The following is a 20,556-nucleotide window of genomic DNA, read 5'->3' on the forward strand; positions in this document are numbered from 1 at the left end:
AACAGTGCTGCAACAAAGAGTGTTAAAGGGTTTTTACTTTTATCCTGTATTCTCTATCTGGAAGTCTCTTCTTCTGCAAGTCTGTTGCAGTCTTATGCCTAAGGATCAGACACTGTGCTTCAGGATTTTCAGTTGGATTTTCTATATGCTTGAGTCTAGCATTGTGCCTCAGAAATAAATGCTCCTTCATAAAGCTCTGATATTATTACCCAACCCTATGTTTCTCTCCTGAAACCTCCTCAACCACAAGGCGAGATGCTGCACTCATGCTTACTCTTTGAGTGTGAATAATCTGTGTAAATTGCTCAGATATTACAATGCTACACTGCTAAGTTTTCATTAGTAAATAAGCATAGCCGTGGGCTACTTATTTTGTCTAAATGGTGAAACATTTAATTGGATCTTTTGAACTGATTACTTTTCAGCAGTGCGGATCTGCTTGGCTTACTTGGTGTACTAAGACATACACTGCTGATAATCCCATGCTGCATTTTGCTTGCAAATACGCATGCACATAAATAATATGACAATATTATGAATATTACTTTATTACCATTTCTTCTTCCTGAGGCAGGGTTGCATTGGAAACATTTTCTCTAAAAAGCAGGTCTCTCTTGCTTCATACTGTTAAAAGGTTTGGATTTGCACCTACGCAAACCTCACCAGGAGATTGTTCCATTTATTTTGCACACCTCACTGCATCTTTTGATACCTAGTTTTCCTGTCCTTGCTTTACAGTCATCATCTCACAGGCTCTGGTAGTTCTAGTAGGACTTTTATATATGTGGCAGAAAGTAGTGGGGATAGAGACATGGGATTATAAAAGCACTCTGCAAAATTACTAAGAGAAGGCAGGAGATACATATTCCACTGGAACCTACATTTTTCCTTTTTCTTTCCATTTTTTCCCTTCCCTACTTTATCTAATGCTTCAGTTTCAGGTCAATAATAACCCCATAATAATAGCATACACACCAATAAACAAAGTACTGGAACAAGGATGAATCATAACAAGAAACAAAATAACTGTGCTAGCTTAGATGCGAGTAAGTGAGATGATTTGTGACTGCCATGAACTTAGAGAACATGAATGCTAAAAGGCAAATGGGTCATAACTAAATGTATTTAAATTGTGAGAAGAGGTTTGAAAGCAAGAAGTACTCCAGTACATTACTTTGCCATACAAGTGTGATACACATTCATTGATAGTGAATCAGACCAGGTAATCCTAAAAAATGGCCTGTGGGAGTAGCATATTTTCTGTTGTGTTTTATTGTCTATTTGGAGTTTTTATCCTTAAGATGTACCCTTAGACTCCCACAAGATTACATTGTATAAAGAAAACATAAATGTTATTGCATATTTATTGGGCAAACGGAAACAATGCTGTGGTGCACCTTCTTCTACAATATTAATTATACACTATTTAGCTTGCTTATGTCATGTTTACTCAGTAAGCAGGAAGATTCAGCAAATCACCAGTATTATATTTAAAAGAAAATAGAAACTATTTTCTCATTTTTTTTCTCAAAAGTATTTTTCATCTGAAGCCACCAGATTTGTTGCTGTAGTAGTCACATTGCCAAGTGCATTGAAAATCCCAAGGTTGGGTTGTGAATTTTCAAACCAAGTTATAGCATGCCTTACTGCTTGAGCAGTCACAGGAAGTTCTCCAATATCTAGACACAATTCCTACAGCCAAATTCTGCCCTCATATGTGCTCATGTATCTCCCTTTTTTTCCTTAGATTACAAATTTTCTTGGATTACATCACAGCACACTGAATCTTTTGAGCTAGGTAAAATTGATGCTGTCTTCCTTTTGCATGCTCGTTTCCCCATAATTGTGTTAGGGATTCTAACTCGAAAATAACTTTTAGAAAATCTTACTCATGGGTAAGTAAAATAGCCCATGTGGGATCCTGGCTTTTTGAAAAGCCAGTTGGTAGGATTATATGTCTGTCTTCAAGGAAGCAGGTCTCTGTAGGGATACATGTTCTCACTCCCTGCATGGGTAGAGTTGTGCTACTGCTGCTGCAGTTCCTGGAGCGCTATGGATATTGTGGCGAGGGCTGGCCAATGCTGTTTCAAATCAGCGATTTATAGCAAGGCTGGGGTTTTTTTTGGCAGGTCTTTTTTCCAGGGTTTGGTTAGGCCCAATTAGATTTCAGTATGTAATAATGTATTTCTTGTGAGGTGAATTTGAAACTCAGAATTTAAATACATTCCTTCAAATAATTTTATTTATTGTGGTATGTGTGTGTGCGTATGTATGTATGTGCACACCCCTAAAACAAAATTTCTTTTCTCTGGCTATTTGATATATAATTTTTATACATACTTTCTGAGTCCAGATTAATAATAGCATTTAAATAATATCTGACATCTTCATGCATATATAACTTTGAGTTTAATAATAGTAGTGGAGATCTAGTAAATATGGATACAAAAGGAACAGCACATCTCACATAGCAGCTGTAGACCATTAGGAATACATATGTAAAGACAGCCATTTACTCTGGGTAAAGAGGTGCAGGAAATTTTCCATTTAAAATAAGCCGTTGTTATAAGTCAATACACGAAGTGTAGTCATCCCACATTCTCATCTCTTTTTACTTATACTGCAGCTCACCCAGGGTGAATAAGGAACAAGAAGACCATATGGAGTATGTGGTGCTACAACTCAGAGTTTACGTGCTTCAAGTGGTGTTTAAGCAGGTTGCTGCAGGCAATATGCGGGAACATGTCATCATGCTAGCTTTTAAGTATTTAATCAATATGCTGAAAGAGAAGTATTGTCAGATCTGGCTTAAAAGTTTCAAAACATACCAAGATAGATTTTTTTTCATCATATTGACAATTGTATTTAAAATTACTTTTATTAAACATGGCTTTATACTGTATCTGTTTGGTTTTGTTTTTTTTTTTTTCTTTTTCTTTTTAAAGTGAAGTACACGACTGTTTTCTGTGTTGGGCAGTTTTGTCTTACTTAGTGAAACGCTGCATTCACAGAAATGCAGCGTTAGGAATACCCAAAATTATTTTGATAGCCCATTTCTGGCTAGACAGTAACCAATATCCTTTTTCAAAAGAAACAATGTTTGTTTTATGCTACTATCTTTGTCAAAGTTATATATGCAAACGAAAGACATTTGAAGGATAAATTGTCATGTGGACATTATTTCCTACATACCTTAATTTTGCAAACTGCAAGAACTACTTGGAAAGGAATTATATGTGATTTTATGTGACTGATGTGACTTCTGCTTGGAAAGATCACCTCTTCCCTCAGTCAGTCTGATCCATATATAATGCTAACATCTTCCCAGAATCTGCTTCTCAGATTCCATCCATTACTTCACTTTCTGGTCCAGTCAAGATACACTGTGTTTTTCATTTTAGTTCTGGAGTATTTGTTCAAGTCCATAGATTTTGCATTTTTTAATCTTCCTTAGAACAGTGGTGAATAATGGCCCTTGGCAGGAGATAATGAAATTTTCTTAATTTATATTTTCAAGCAGAAGCTTCAATTGAAAATGGCATCCTATGGCCTGGAGACATAGCTCTAGTGCAAGTTTCAGGGGAGCTGTAATAATAATGCAGTGCCAGCGGTGACGGGGAATGATAGGACAGTGAAGAAGTAATTTAAGAAAGAAAAGAGAATGTACCAAAGCTTTATTGTAGCATATCTAATGATCTGCTGAAGATTCCCAATAGCTTTTGGAGCATGACAGGAGAAACTAATGTTATCTTGCCAAAACAGAAGCCCCTGCTTAATCAGCAGAACAAGATTATTGATTAAAACACCTCACACAATAGGTTGCACATGGAGTCTCATCTCCATACGCTGCACATGGAAAAGTGCAATAATGAGCATAAGATAATAAAAAAAAAGAGCAAAAGCAATTTGCTGGGAATTGTACAAATCAAGATTAGAGTTTAAATGCAAACAAATTATCATGGAAAGTACAGCTCTCCGTAAAACTGAGCACAGAAGGGATGGAATGCAGCAGGGACATGGCTGCATCGTGAGCAGAAGATACTTGCTAACAGCCCTGCTGGAACTGCTTTAGTTTCCTTTTTTTCTGCATTCATCTGAAATGTGAAAGGGCCATTCCTCATTTGCAGTCTTCTTCCTGAGGTGAAAAGAGTTCAGACATTGTACTGTAACTGTTAATTAAACACTCCATTTGATTTCTAGATTACTCTGAGTGATGCATCTGCATTATGAAAATGTAACCTTTCTTCATTCATATATTCATACTAGATTACTGAAGAAACGAGTGTTAGTTACACAATTGCTCCTTGCATTTATGAGAATAGTGATACTTCTTACATTTTCCCTTGCAAAACTTACTGTTGCTAGCACAACCTGAATTATCATCCCTTCAGTGCTACAGTTAGTCTTTTCCTAAGTAGAGTTTCCAATTTAATTTATATATTACCTTTCATAAATCAATAGTTATTGAGTTTGTATAGAGTCCTTTGCAGATCTGCTTTATTTCCTTGTCTTGTAAATGACAAAGTCATTGTATCATAAATCTTTGTGAATATTGTGTCCTAAGCGTGAAGATACCTTAGTGTAAGATAGTATGAATTTAATACTGTACATAAAAACCTGGGAATTTGCGTATCTTAACATATGCTACGGAAGTATGCAGTTAAGTAGATTACAGAACACTTAAATGGTGCTTAAAACCTACAGAAAACCACTAGATTACAGACACTAAAACACTATAGAGTATTTGTGATTTGACTTCTTAAATTTGCAGAAATCAGAGCTGTTTTGTATCGTGCCTTCCGTGGAACAATTCTAAAGGAGTTTTTAAATAGTTTGACCAGACTAACAGCATATTGTGTAGAAAAAATAATATTAGTTAAAATGAATGAGGGACTTCAAGTTATTTCCACTTAAGGTTTTTGAGGTTTGTAATTTATTTTTCCTCCTGGTGTGTCTAGGCCAGTTTTGCAAATCACCAGGAAGTTTATGTCCGCTACAGTCTTGTTTTGGAGAATCTCATGAGGTGGCTGCACTCAGAAGGGGTTTGCCCATTACAAAACTTAATGAGAACAAGTCACAGAATTGAGTTGAAGGCTGTAGCAGTGTATATCCTCTTCTTTGGGTATAGCGTTTCTAAGTCTAAAGGTTTCTCAAAGTTATGAAACTCTGCTACGACAGTGTGGAAGCTTTGATGATCTGTAGCCATGTAGGATAATACACTGTTTAGTGCTATGTTATGGAGAGTGGAGTATCTTTTTTCCAATATACCACAGAATTCAGAGCTTCTTGTCTTAAAGAAGCTCAACTGAAATCTTATCAGTTCATAGAATGGTTTTTTCAGGCAGCAGCAGAACTGTAGGCCAGTAACTAATACAGAAGTTAGTATCCCTGGTTTTACAGGGAAAAAAACAATGCAGCAGATAGAAGACTTTCATTTATCCAGAGAATAAATTGCAGGAGTGTAAATTCCCTGAATTACTTGTCTCAGAGCTACCTCTGCAAAGTCCTTTTACTCTACATCTCTGTCATCCATGAATAGGGGTTGACAACTGCTGTAGTTGCTGTTGTTTTTATTTGAAGGTTTCACTAGAATTGCAATATGGCGAGGCTAACTATGTAACAAATAGTTACCCTAATGTTGACTTCTAAAAATGTGAATATCTTAATCAGGTGTCTTTAATTTAAAATCTTAGAAGTACATGAAAATCAGAACCTTATAATTATTCAGGTTTTATAAAACGCAACCGGCAATGCAGCAAAATCAGTGATTTGATGTAAAACCCCTACAATTTAAAACACAAATCCTTCTTTTCATTTAGTTTTCCAAGTAATCGCATTTCTGTAAGGTGGTGGTGTGCTTTGTAGCACTGCTGTGTACTGCAGAAGTGGGCACAGCTTATTGTTTTGGAATCAGGGTGTCCTTCATTTTGGCCAAAGGTAAGCAAAAGGTGACCATATACACAGCGGGTGAAATCTTGCATGAAGAAATAGTCAGAATTTTTTAGAAGGTCAGCAGCTTCCTGTAAACACCACTTAATGTCTGAAGTTTGACACCAGCACTGTACAAAGAAAAATATACTGCATTTTGTTCTGAATTATTATTATTAGGCATCCTTTTGATGCAAGCTAGCATAAGGTTCTTCTCAGTTTCCTTACTGATGGCAACATTATGAATCTTTCACTAGAGGAAAATGAAAAAGAAGAAAACAGCTTTTTGTAGGAAAACAAGAGTCCATCTTTTTAATAAAATTTACAAATACTTCTAATAGAACTTTTTTCCCACAGCTAAATATGACCTTCATCAGTTTCATTCTCAGGCAATTTCTCCCAATACGTATCCATTTTATTTTGTAACAAATCAATATTTCTCTCTTAATTGCCGCTCAGTCAAGTGAAAAATGAAATTTTCATACAGCTCCAAGCTGTGGAAACTACTATGCCGAATGATGCACTGTGCAGTCTTTTTATGGGAATTATTTTGATTTCAGCTTAAGGTTTTGACTCAGGAAACAGAAAAAAAATTAAATTAATTACAAAATCTTACATCAGAAGTTTTCTCATACTGGTTAGTCTGGCCTGAGATGTGGAGCATAAAAAAAACCCCAGACAGAACAGACTGGCCTATGAGGCTTGGACCATATTGCATTCTCCTGCTTTTACAGTCTCCTCCTACACGGCACACAAGAGCAGCACTTTGACCTTCGTGTGAATACAAAAGGTGGCTGTATTGTACATTTTCAGTATTACAGATTCAGTGCAGTGATTTTCGCTTCAAGTTGGGTGCACATTTCATCACTCCAGCATGGGTCTGAAAGCTATTGGATGTGTCATACTCATTTCAGACTCTAATATACTGGGCAGGCTGTTGCACTGAGTAATAGTGCTACTGGGAGTAGTGCAGCATTAGTTGTGCGATAGCTATACAGGGGACCTACCTCCTGTGCTTCCCAGAAAGTCAGTGCTACAAGCAGTGAGGTTACAGGTTGAATTCCTCACCATCTATCTGTATCCATGGTTGTGCGTACATACAGAAATTCCTGGCTATTTCCAAGTAGTTCTGCTGTTAAGGAGCCCTATGAGGGTGGAAATCAGTAGCCAAAAAAAAAAAAAAAAAAAAAAAAAAAAAAAAAAAAAAAAAGAATTAACTGATCAAGTCAGAAGAGTTGTTGTTCCTGAGTTTGCTCAGCAAGAGGCACAGCATGTCCTGACCAGCTCTGTGCTAGTTCGATTTGTATATAAAAAGGAAAGTGATTTATATCAGAGTTCTTCAAATGTGATTGCTCTACCTTTTATGAGGTAGTGTGAATTATTCTTATACTTATTGGCAATGTACAGCTGTTAAAAGCCGTTGATACAAGATAGATTATTTTAACTTGGGATGTGGTATTCAGGGAGTGTAGGAAGTAGCAGGGCAATAGAGAAGTTGATGTACAGCTGGAGTCAAAGGCTAGACTATTACTTAAATTCAGACTTCTGTTACTCAGTTTGCTGACAAACAAAACTAACCCCTGTGAAGATCAGCCAAGCTCTTTTAGTCACCAAACTCCATGACCTTCTCTTCTTTCTTTTTTTCTTCTACTTCCTTCTGACAATTTTTTCTGTATTACATTTTGACCATCTCTCCAGGATTAGGTGGTCGTTTTTCCACTTATAACTTCCAACCTTTTTTTTTTCCCTGTAAAAAGGAATACTATTCTAAAATTTCTTCTTATTATTAAAAGAAAAAAACCAACCAAACTTAAAAAAAACATTAAATTCAGTAGACCCTTATGGTTAGAGGCATTATAATAAAGCTTTTATTTTTATCAATATGTATTGACTTCCATTGTTAGGCAAGTCATATATATTTCTTATCCAGTCTCCTCTAAAATACATTTTCATTAATTTTCTTGCAGTTGTTCTTTTTAACTGGTTTTTTCTGTTTCCTCAGACAGTCATTCTTTACCTCTTCATGTAACCTAACAGAGGAAGATTAGAGTCCACCAATTGCTCCTCCTAAAATAATTAAAGTGGAAATGCTAATACTCTTTGACTACAATAATTATTCCAACCAAAATAATTTCCTTGAGATGTTAAACCATTCAGGAGAATGTGTATCTCTAAAGATGGGAAGAATTGCTCATTTGTCTTATTGTATGTTGTTCAAAATTACACATTTTTTCATTTCATAGTATCTTTGCATTTTGCTTTGATTTTATTGACTTAGTAGTATCAAATCAGTTTATATTTGGGACAGCTATCTTTATCAGTTTCAACAATTGACATTTGAGATAACATTCATCTCCAAATTCTAAAGTATAAAGCCTGAAGTGAAATACTGTCTTTAAGCCTTATTTATGGATTTTGACTAATCTAATATTAACAGACTTGGTTGTCTTATGGATTAGACTGCCCAAGTGTGAAGTGAGTTAGCACTGCATATAGTACCTTAGTATGAACTTGCAAATTAAATGTAATTTTAAATTAATTAGCTTGCTTGCTTATCCCATTACAGGTGCAACAACCGAACACAGTGTATAGTAGTTACTGGATCAGATGTATTTCCTGATCCTTGTCCTGGAACATACAAATATCTAGAAGTTCAGTATGAATGTGTTCCTTACAGTAAGTATAATCTTTTTATTCTTGCTCACTTCCTCTGGCCCTCACAATTAAAGTTGGAGTGCTGTTACATGGAAAAGAAGCATATGTTTATGGCCTACGGACCCATTACGCATGCAGAGCACTTGCAGACTAGGGCCTCCAATTAGCTTCACGAAGTGTGGAAGGAAGCCATGGTGTGATGCTGGCCAAGTGTCTGCCTGTGTTCTTAAGTGTTTGGCTTTTAAGGCTACTGTTTTTCCAGAAAACAAACTCAAATTAGCTATTCAATAGGCCAGATAGAAATTTGTACTTTTGCCCGCTACCGGTTGCTGACAAATTGGCTTGGCTCACAGATTTCTAAAGCAGGAATTGACTTCAATTTTAATCATGATCTACTTGAAAGGCTACCTGCAGTTGTGGTGAATTTGGGTGCACAGCAAAACCCAACACTGACACTTGGAGGCAAATGACCTGGTTGGGGACATTCTAAAATGACTTTGTGCTTCAGGAGCACATATAAGTGAACGCAATTCAGAGTGGATAACAAATAAGTTACTTAAACTTGGTTCTTAAAAGCAGTGGGGAAAAGAGTGAGAAAGAAATGTTTACTTTTAATATAAAGGAAAGTTGTGCCTTGAATCAGCTGCCAGAATAGAATTTTTCACTGAAAACAAATACTGAAATCTTATTGAGATAGAGAAATTTGAAGTTTCGTACCATATTCTATTGCCAAAATTCAGTAGCTTTAGACATGCTTATTATTTCCTTGCAATAATTAATGCTTTTTTTCATTGACATGCGTGCATGTTTATAAGAGTTCTGCAGATTCAACACTTTTAACTGGATTTGCTTTCTTGTAAGGTCATTCTTTGCAGTGACTTCTCCCTCGTCCTGTAATTCAACAGAGAAATAGCTGTGTTTGCAGTGGAATTTGAGCAGTGCACTGATCATTCCCTGAAGTTACTGTTAAGTGTGAATTTCTTGATCTGCAGTAATCCTTAACCAAAGTCACATTTTCTGTTGGTACAGGAAACAGGCCAAGTCTGAGATGCAAAAACACTGTGGTGACAGTATATATCAAAAAAAGGATGGAAATTAGTTCTGACATAAGCAAAGCTATGGCAAAACTGTCCATACTGTTTCCTGCACAACTTTAAAATTTAGACTTCTTAAACCAAAACACTACTTTATACTGCTTCACCACACTGAACCTTCACTGTTGTTAAAGGCCAAACACAGATCATCTCTTTTTTCTTCATTTCTGCTGTGTCATTGTGAAATGGTTGCTTGCTGATTTTTTTTCCTGTACCATTTGTAGGATTGGAAGCCTACTGCATACAATGATCCCTAGTTCCATTCCTCCTGTGTGTAGTATCGGTGGCTTGTTTTAACTGTTCTTCTCGTGCCACTTTTGAGGAGTGATGTCTTACCCCAATCTAACCAAAGTTTTGTTCCACAAAAATCACTTTCACTTTAGCATTATTTTCATTCCCAAATTCTCAGAAAGAGGGCAGTGCATCTGAGTCCAAACCATGAGGTCAGTCACATGACAAGAGGTTACGTTTCCAGTTCCAGTAGGCTAGCTTGTAGAGAAAAAAATGTAATGCAAATAATGTTCAAACATAATTTTTTATGCTGTTTTAGGAAGAGAAGTGTGGATATGTTCTACCGATTGGGTATTGCTATCTACAGGAACCTTTTCTTTTCCAGTTTTCTGAAGTATAGTGCCACAACGCGGCCTACCCTGTGTTCTAACATGTAGATATTCTACTTTTTGAATGTTCATTTTTGTTTACTGTCAATTGCATTGGCCTAGCCTTTGAATTATGTAATTCTGTGTCTATCATAATTCAGGATTCTGGATGCTTCTTGTCCTTCGAAGTCTCTTAAATTTTTGAGTTTGTCAACTGCAGCATGTACAGTGATGACATTATGCCAAATTCCAGAATTGTAAGAGGCATCACTCATCATTACCAGAAGTCATCAAAAAGGTTACCAGTTGCTATAATCAGTTTGGAAGTTTGATTTCGAACGACATTGTGCTTCAGTAGCTGTTTTGATTGTTGACCATCTTTCTTCCCTGTCCCACAAAGCCTATTCCCGTATTTTTCCAAGTCACTTTTTTCTGATGCCTTGATAAATTCCAGTTACCAGCTCTGATTTTTTTTTTCTCCCTTACTTGTTCCAGGGCTCCATATCTAAGCATACGGAAAGACTGAAATTATTAGGTTTGCAAATAGCAGCTGTCCCAGCATAAGAGACTTGTTAGGAAGGTGGGATAGGCTTTTGTGGGCCTAGGAAGGGAGGGTTTTAGTGATCACACCATTTCTAACAAAAGTTCAGTGATGGTTCTTACTTTTTCTGAACTTCACCTTCAGTTACTGCAAGACTGCAAATTTTACTGTGTCTCACTGTGGCACATTTCAGTCCATGAGAGATTACAAATAGCAATCATACCAGGTTTTGTGGTGAAAGTTGGGAGTTCTTACATACTGGAGTTGGTGTCACCCTTGTACAAAATGCAGTTTATGGTCTCCTTTGTGTGTTGCTGGGCTCCAGAAATACATAGTTGCTTTGCTGATAATACATACTGATTGAGCTTTCTCTGGGTTCTGCATTTGTCACCCTCATAAGAAAGTCTTAATTAAAAACTTCCTTTTTTGCATCTCAAAGTGTATACAAAAAAACCCCAGCTATCTCAATGATACTCCATTGGATCTCCAACAAAACAAAAATTCTTAACAAATTTGGTAGGCATTGCTTTGTCCTAAAATAAGGGTGTTATTGATTAAATTACTAAGAAATTGAGACTACCATACTTCACATTTATGTCAATTATGCTGCACAATGTATGTTGACACTTTGACTGAATAACAGAAGTCAGCCCTTTTATAAAGAAGGACATCAAAAGTACCATTTTGTACATCTGTGCATTTTTATTTTAAGCCTTTTTTGGTCTCAGGAATTCAATAGAAAACATTTTAAAGTGTTTTATTCTCTCTCTGTCTGTATTGATTGGACTTTGCAGCATTTGTTTATTTCAATAAGCCCATCTGTCCCTGAAAAATGTACAGCTGTACACCAAAGCATACAGAGCAGACATGCCAGTAATGATTTTTGTATCCCTATCTTCTCCCCCTCTCCTATTACTAATTCTAAGCAGGTACAATATCAATATTGTGCTTTGGCGAGGAATAAACTCATGCATAAAAGTTCACAAACAGAATCATCTGAAAGTCATTAACACTGATTGTGAAACCCAGGAATTCACCTCAGAATACATCTTCTGTTTACTTGGATAACTCAAGAATTACAAATTGCAGAAGAAAAAGTATTTTACCTAAAGACGTATAAATGAACAAAGGCTAGGAAAACTACTGCTCATTTTGAGAATATTAACCCCCTCCCACTCCCTCATAAAGTTTTGGAATTGTTCCCTGAAGAAACACTAGATCAGCTCAGCCAATACCATTCTCTCAAAATAATCATATGTAATTTTGTTAAATGAAACTGAAAATCCAAAACTTTATATGAAACACACAAATACATTCTTCAGGATAATACTGAAAATGTAATAGGTGTGCAGATAGTTTTGATACACTTCCTTGGTATCAGCAACTACTGTTACACACGTTGGTACATCTGTCATTTTCTGGGTCATTTTATGAAACTAAGGAAGCCTACTTCAAAGTGTACTGAGTATATGAAATAGATTTTATTGCAAATAATTATTGGAAAGCTGTTTGCTAGCTGGACTTCAGCAATATGATTTCCTGTAACATGTTCCTTAAAACTTCCTTTGGGAAAAATTGCTATAGTAGTATAACTATGTTAATCGGGTTTGTTTTGTATTTTCCGTGTACCGTGTGGTGGGATGCATATTTGTTTGCGCATTTAGTATGACTGTCCTTGCATACTAGCTTGCTGTTTCGAGCTTAATCGATGATGCTGGAGAGTATCTGAATGAGCTAAATGTTAATTTTCTCTTCTCTTTTCCTCTTGCTTACTGTGCTTTTGCTTCTTTTTTCTAGATGTTTTTGCTTATTCCTTCTAGTGTGATTTTACAGTTATAGACTAAGAAGTGGCGAAAGTTCTCAAGATTAACATTCAGGAAAACAAATAAAATAAAACCTAAGGAGAGCCAAAGGATGCGAGCAGATTTCTTTACAAGAAAAAGAAGCAGAGGGGTGTCTGGGGCAAAGATGGGAGAAGGTTTAATAAGCACACATACAAATCTATATAAATAATATGCTGCATTTTGCACTTATAATTAATCAATATAACATGTATATGTGCACTCACACATATATGATAATAATATATCAGTGTGGCACTTAAAAACCAACTTGATAGCATTATACATTGAAAAGAAGAAGAATATATATAGCATGCATTAGTGAAGTCATTTATTATTTATTCAGGTTCACTAAGTGAAACTACATGCCAACATATCTGTATTGCCTCTTTAATCTACTAGAATGATTGATCCATGTTCACTTGTGTAACCGTAGAATCTCTCTCCTGCTAGGTTTTCCTGTTGTCTGTTTCTCTTTATCCAATATAGTGCAGTTCTTATTCTCCCTATATTTAGCGTCTGTTACTAATTTAATCTTTAGATTAATAGTCAATTTATGTTAATCTTCTTTCTTTTTTCCTTGCACTTTTTTATTTTTCTTCCGATGCTTAAAATAGAAGTGGAGCAAAAAGGTAAATAACGTATACAGTCCAAACCCCAGCTCCTTGTTATGTGCCTTATGGATGTTAACCTCTTCCCTTCCCCTTCCCACAACACTCTTATATTATGATAATCAGCAGGATCTCATAAGTACACCTCATAAAGAAGTCGACTGTTTGCAATAAAGTGACTTGGCTGCTTGAAGTAGGTGGCGGGGTATAGTGTCTGAGATACTTGGGCTGGAGGGAAGACTCCCTTGCTTTTTTTTCTCTCCCTTTCTCTTTGTCTCTTTTTCCCTCTCTTTCTCTCACCCTTGGGTATATTCTTGTTAATCAAGTGTCATCTTGCCTGGCTTCCAGAACCCTCTCCATAGCATGCCATGGTTACAGGGTTTCCTGGTCTGTTTCATTCATTGCTTTGGTTGTGTTTTGTTTTCTCTGCTCCTAATTGCTTTCTCTATATACCTGATGATTTGTTTTGTTCCTTTATTTTTAATCGAGGCACCTCTGTTTTCAGCCTCACCACTTCTTAAAGTTCTAAACAAGTTGATGTGATTTTTTTTTGGACTGAAATGACCTAGCGCACTGCTGCACACCAGTTAAAAGCTCTGGAACGTTAATGCGTACTCACTAAAAGTCTAAGATGAAAATGCAGGAGTAGCTCTACATTTTCAGCTGTCTGTGTATGCCATTGAGCCTTGGTCTGTACTAGTGAAAACAGTTCCCGTCCACTTTCCATACTGGTACAGCAAGAACATGGTAACTTTAAGAAAAGTGGATGATAAAGGGTGATACTTGCATTAATTATAACATAAGGTATAATCTAGTGCCAATTAAATCAGTTTTTTTTCTTCCTGACACAGTCATTATGATTTACCTACCTTTTTTTTTTCCTTTTTTTTTTCCCATTTACTATGAGAAAGTCTTAATTTGACGTAATTCTTGTCTTACTTCTCTCTGTGACTGTTAGTTTTTGTTTGCCCGGGGACGCTGAAAGCAATTGTGGACTCACCGTATTTATATGAAGCTGAACAAAAAGCAGGTGCTTGGTGCAAAGATCCTCTCCAGGCTGCAGATAAAATATACTTCATGCCATGGACTCCATATCGCACCGATACTTTGATAGAATATGCTTCTTTAGAGGACTTCCAAAATGGACGCCAGCAGACAACATATAAACTGCCAAATAGAGTGGATGGCACTGGATTTGTAGTGTATGATGGCGCTGTCTTTTTTAACAAGGAGAGAACTAGGAACATAGTAAAATTTGATTTGAGGACTAGAATTAAGAGTGGAGAGGCCATAATCAATTATGCTAATTACCATGACACCTCTCCATACCGATGGGGGGGAAAGACTGACATTGACTTGGCAGTTGATGAAAATGGCTTATGGGTAATTTATGCTACGGAGCAAAACAATGGGATGATAGTAATTAGCCAGCTGAATCCCTACACCCTGCGTTTTGAAGCCACCTGGGAAACGACATATGACAAGCGGGGAGCGTCCAATGCTTTCATGATATGTGGTGTCCTGTATGTAGTGCGATCAGTGTATCAGGACAATGAGAGTGAGACCGGCAAGAATGCCATTGATTACATCTACAATACCCGGTTAAGCAGAGGCGAGCATGTGGACATTCCTTTCCCCAACCAGTACCAGTATATCGCCGCAGTGGATTACAACCCCAGAGACAACCAGCTGTATGTGTGGAATAACAACTTCATTCTGCGATATTCTTTGGAGTTTGGCCCACCTGATCCTGCCCAAGGTAAGAATTTGGGTTTTCTCATTTTTAATCTCTCTGTACTTCCATTCAGATAATTGTGTTATGATATTTTTTGTTTTAGACTTACCTCTTGTCAGAAAGGCAGGGAAGAGTTGTTTGTCTGCACTGTACAGAATTACAGTGGTGCAAGGAAAATTTGCAGAACCTGTGAAGAGAGATAGAATTTCTTTATTTGGGTTATGGTCTTGTGCTTTGCTTTTCTTTCTTTCATTTTTTTTTTTTTAAATACAAGTGTTTAGCTTTTCTGTGTTTAAGGACAAGTTGAGGAATTGTTTATTTACTGTGTACCATCAGTCAGTTTGACTTCTATAGCTAAACTAAGTTTGAGTTCATTCATGCTGAGCCAGAAGCCTGTTCCTATTCGTTCAGTGTTACCTGACTTCTGAATTGATTACAACATACATGCAGACCTTTTAACTTCTTGGCGCCAGCAGCTGAGAGCGATGTATGCTAGGAGGTCCCGGAGGAGATGTCGGGGGTTAATGCGCAGTACCAAGCATAAGTATTTTTCTGCAGCCCTATTTTCAGTTTCTAATGCCAGGTTAGACAAGATTATTCAAAATCTTAGCAGGTTTCTGTGTAAGTCCATTACAATTCCAGTTCAGCTGACTTGAAGTTAGAACAACTTAGCTAAAAGGAAAGACACTAACTGCCAAAAGGGAGAAAAAACAGAGCTTCTAAGGGCTCAGAAATCCCTAAAAATGACATGAACAGGCACAGTCACATATTAACGTCTGCAGAGGAGAGTAAATACCAAGATAAATGCTCCATGGCAGAAGATGCATACAGCAAGGAACAGAATGTTGATAAGCTCCTTTAGCAATGAAGGTAATACTTCACTTCTCTCATCTAACTGGTATGCATGTTTAGCAGCTGCTTTTTCTACTTCGAAAATGTAGTAATAATGGCTTCTCCACATGAAAGGCAGCTATCCTGCTTCAGTGAAGCTGATTCAGGCACAGCAGTGCAAACTAAGTAGTGTGCACACAATTATATCAACATACATATAGCTTTTCCAGGTAAAGAAGTACGCAATACGCAACAGAACAAGGCAGTTTAGAACTGATACATGAGTGATCTCCAGAGCCAAGTGATGATCTGTCCAGTCTCTGGCAGTACGTGGCCAGGCTCAGGCAGTTTTCAGGTGTCTGGGGACTGAGCTCTGGCTGCAAGGGCAGCCATCCTGGGAAGCCGTCCTGTATATAAAGCTAGTCCATTCCTCAGGGAGGCTTTGGGGCTGCTCTCAGCAGAGACATACCCACCTATGTAATTAGAAAAAATTTAAGGCTTTCATTTTCATACATTCTCATGCATGATGTCACTTTTAATTCGGTTTAACTGAGATGAAGATGCATTTTAAATTCTCCAAAGCTTTAATAGTTAAGAGGGAAAATGGAGATGCAGACTCTAAGGAGCTTTCTCAGTTCAGGCAGCTGCCATGAATGTGGCAGAAGCTAATCTTTAAATCACTGCATTGAAGAAAAAGTGTTAAGGAAGGGCAGGGAGGGAAGAAAAGGCTTTATGGAATTCTTCCTTTGCTTTAGTAAATCATCAAAGGTCTCAAGTAAGACATTCCGTAATGTCTTTCGTAATCTCCAAGATCCTGCGTTTCAGTGCATGAGCTGGCCACATCCCATCTAATACCAGAAAGAGATTTGAGTGTCCACCAGCACCCCTTAATGTTCCTGGTTTCCTTGCTGGCATGCAGGGAAGGGGAAGAAATGGTTTATTCTAACCAGACCTAGGCAAAAAGGGTTCCAAGGGCACACCACAGGGGGCTTGCCTCTCGTCTGAGCTCTTTGCCCATTCACCCGTGAATGCAGAGAAGGAGTATATTTTGAGTGATTTGTGAGTTTGAGTTTTAAATGCATTATGACATAAGTAAATATAGTTTGATTATGGCCTTTTCAAAATATAGGAACCATATGAAGGCAGTATGTTTATTTGAATGTGTAATGCATATATTCACAAACAGTATTTTTCCTTGGATAAAGCCAACGCCCATTATTTTAATTTTGTATGGATCTGTACATAGCAGATCTAAGAATCTGTTTCGGTTCATTTCCTCTTTTGCCTAAGCCAATTGCCTGTAGTTAAAGACTACTAAATTAAAGGAAAAGTTATCTAATATGATTGTCCTTGAAATGTACTGCTGTAGAAACAAGAAAAGTTTCTAGCTTTTTTATTTGTATTATATTCTCAGTTACTCTTTGTTTCAGCATCAAGTCTGTATAAAAAATCATTCCTTCTCTTGTTACACAGGTAAAGGATCTATATATATAATAACGCATTTGGATTTTTTTATTTCATATGGAAATAGACCGGATTTTCAGCACATTTGATGAAGGGTGGTTTTGTGTTTCTTTTGTTCTGGTTTGGATTGAGGTTTTTTTGTTGTTGGCTCAGATTACTTAATAATCTACTCAAAAGGCATAGGATAATATTCTTTAAGTCACCTACACAAGAACCTTCTTTTAGTGTCTTTTGCAGTGGTACTTTAATATCAAGTATTTAATGGTGTCACAAGGTCAGTGCCTCAAAATTGGAAGTCGTGGCCTTTTCTGTTCGAATGGTTAACTTGGGGCCATTGTGGGAAACTCAGCAATCTGTGTTCCCTCTGTTGCCGTGGGAGCAATAATGATATATAGACACACACTGATTCTTTCTTTTTTCTCATCTATCTGTCTTGGCTATCAGTTCTTATCTACACCGTAATGTTCAACTATCAAGTGCTTCAAAAACAACAGTCTTTCTTCCTACATGAAAGATGGATTTGTCACATTAGAGTCACACTTTTGAGCTCAAGGGTTTACATTTGCTCCCAGGGCTAAAATCTCGGACTCATCTGTGACCCTAAACTTGCCTTTTTCTTTCTGTTATTTCTTTCATTTTTAAATCTGCTTATTGAAACCTCTGAAATACCACTGTAATTAACCTGATGTTGGCGTTGCCCTTGCTGCAAACCTACACCATTTTCTCCTCTTAAAACTGTCCACATTATGTGCTCCCTGTACCCTTATTTTCTTTAATCTTCAAGAGAACTTTCAGACTTCCAGCAGATGCAGCAGCCAGGCTACTGTTTTACCTTGACAATGCAGTCTGCTGCTCTTAGAACCTCCCTTCACCTCCTTCTTCATGTGTAGTTTTTACTTCTCTTTCCATGGGACTTACAGTGCATAGATGTAGCATAGAACGTTTAGATTGGAAAAGGCCCTTAAGATCATCAAGTCCAACTGTAAACCCAGAACTGCCAAGTCCACCACTAAACCATGTCCTTGTGCACCATGTCTACACATCTGATGCTGAGGAAATGCTGCAGTTTTCTCAGAGGGGTCCTCCTGTTTCTGCAGTGCTTGTGTCTCCTGGCATTTGCAGCATGTCTGCCAAGACAGTGCAACATGTTAAACATTCAGCCTCTTCTACACCTCAGTATACATCTAGGTCTACATAGATGCAGAAATGATTTTCAGAGCTATGGCTGACAAGTACCACTCAGATATTATCATAGAGTCATAGAATCATAGAATAGTTAGGGTTGAAAAGGACCTTACGATCATCTAGTTCCAACCCCCCTGCCACAGGCAGGGACACCTCACACTAAACCATGTCACCCAAGGCTCTGTACAACCTGGCCTTGAACACCGCCAGGGGTGGAGCATTCACAACCTCCCTGGGCAACCCATTCCAGTGCCTCACCACCCTTATAGTAAAGAATTTCTTCCTTATATCCAATCTAAACTTCCCCTGTTTAAGTTTTAACCCGTTACCCCTTGTCCTGTGACTACAGTCCCTAATGAAGAATCCATCCCCAGCACCCTTGTAGGCCCCCTTCAGATACTGGAAGGCTGCTATGGGGTCTCCACGCAGCCTTCTCTTCTCTAGGCTGAACAGCCCCAACTTTCTCAGCCTGTCTTCATACAGGAGATGCTCCAGCCCCCTGATCATCCTCGTGGCCCTCCTCTGGACTTGTTCCAACAGTTCCATGCCCTTTTTATGTTGAGGACACCAGAACTGCACACAATACTCCAAGTGAGGTCTCATGAGAGCAGAGCAGAGGGGCAGGATCACCTCCTTCGACCTGCTGGTCACGCTCCTTTTGATGCAGCCCAGGATACGGTTGGCTGTCTGGGCTGCGAGCACACACTGCAGCCAGCTCATGTTCATTTTCTTATTGACCAGCACCCCTAAGTCCTTCTCCACAGGGCTGCTCTGAATCTCTTCTCTGTCCAACCTGTAGCTGTGCCTGGGATTGCTCCAACCCAGGTGTAGGACCTTGCACTTGGCATGGTTAAACTTCATCAGGTTGGCATCAGCCCACCTCACAAGCGTGTCGAGGTCCCTCTGGATGGCATCCCTTCCCTCCGGCATATCAACCGAACCACACAGCTTGGTGTCATCGGCAAACTTGCTGAGGGCGCACTCAATCCCACTGTCCATGTCACTGACAAAGATGTTGAACAAGACTGATCCCAACACCAATCCCTGAGGGACACCACTCGTTACTGGTCTCCAGCCAGACATTGAGCCATTGACCACAACTCTTTGTATGTGGCCATCCAGCCAGTTCTTTATCCGCTGAGTGGTCCACCCATCAAATTGATGTCTCTCCAATTTAGAGACAAAGATGTCATGTGGGACAGTGTCAAAGGCTTTGCACAAGTCCAGGTAGATGACATCAACTGCTCTACCCCTGTCCATCAGTTCCGTAGCCCCATCATAGAAGGCCACCAAATTGGTCTGGCAGGATTTCCCCTTAGTGAAGCCATGCTGGCTGTCACCAACCACCTCCTTGTTTTTCATGTGCTTCCAGGAGAATCTGCTCCAAGATTTTGCCAGGCACGGAGGTGAGCAGAAGAGCACATTTTCTGAGGTTAAGTTTAAAAATTACATTTAAAAATGAAAACCATAATTTAGAAACAAAATAAAATATATCAGGCCTTGCAAAAAGCCGCTATGAAATAATTGAAACAAACCAGAGTTTTTATATCCTTGGTAAATTTAGTGGGTATGTCCTGTTACATTCATTCTAAAGGAGGTATCCCAGGGACCAAACGAATCCTCACTGAAACAGAAAGTTTTAAAAGATTTTTAAGTTAAAAGATCAGGAAGAATGAAGGGAATTTTCCCCCTAGAAAGTGAATGTCAGCATTACATTGTAGGGTTTCCTTGGTAACAAGAAGAAGATAAATCCTTTTGTTCTATGTTAGTGCGTTAGGGAGAGATTTCATCTACACTCATCCCAATTTGTGCTAACTGTGCAAACTGTTCAAACTAAAGTTGTCTCCCCTTTTGTACCATGATACCCATCATTAAGTTTTATTGGATCACTGCAGGAATATACGGATGTTGTGAGTGTGGACAGAACAGAAACTCGGAAAGTACTATCACTAAGGGCTTGAAATTATAGGAGACTAGTACAACTAAATCTTTATAACACCGAGAATCTACAATGAAGTCATGCAGCAAATTGTTAAGTAAATTAGATCATTACCGTTATATTGAATCTGATA

General features: G+C 38.0%; 1 protein-coding gene across 9 annotated transcripts in view; it reads left to right on the forward strand.

Moving 5' to 3' along the window:
• ADGRL2 (adhesion G protein-coupled receptor L2) overlaps window positions 1-20,556 on the forward strand; it is a gene marked incomplete at both ends in the record, with an annotated part of 129,046 nt that overhangs the window by 69,693 nt on the left and 38,797 nt on the right. For 8 of the 9 annotated variants that reach the window (XM_080624136.1, XM_080624137.1, XM_080624138.1 and 5 more), the window contains 2 exons: window positions 8,495-8,604; window positions 14,228-15,028. In XM_080624136.1, coding sequence (XP_080480262.1) covers window positions 8,495-8,604; window positions 14,228-15,028 — 911 coding nt within the window. Of the gene's footprint in view, window positions 1-8,494; window positions 8,605-13,275; window positions 13,291-14,227; window positions 15,029-20,556 lie in introns of all 9 variants that reach the window. The other variant, XM_080624144.1, reaches the window with a different exon arrangement.

The sequence above is a fragment of the Psittacula echo genome (assembly GCF_963264785.1).
Source record: "Psittacula echo genome assembly, chromosome: 7".
Lineage (NCBI taxonomy): Eukaryota > Metazoa > Chordata > Aves > Psittaciformes > Psittacidae > Psittacula > Psittacula echo.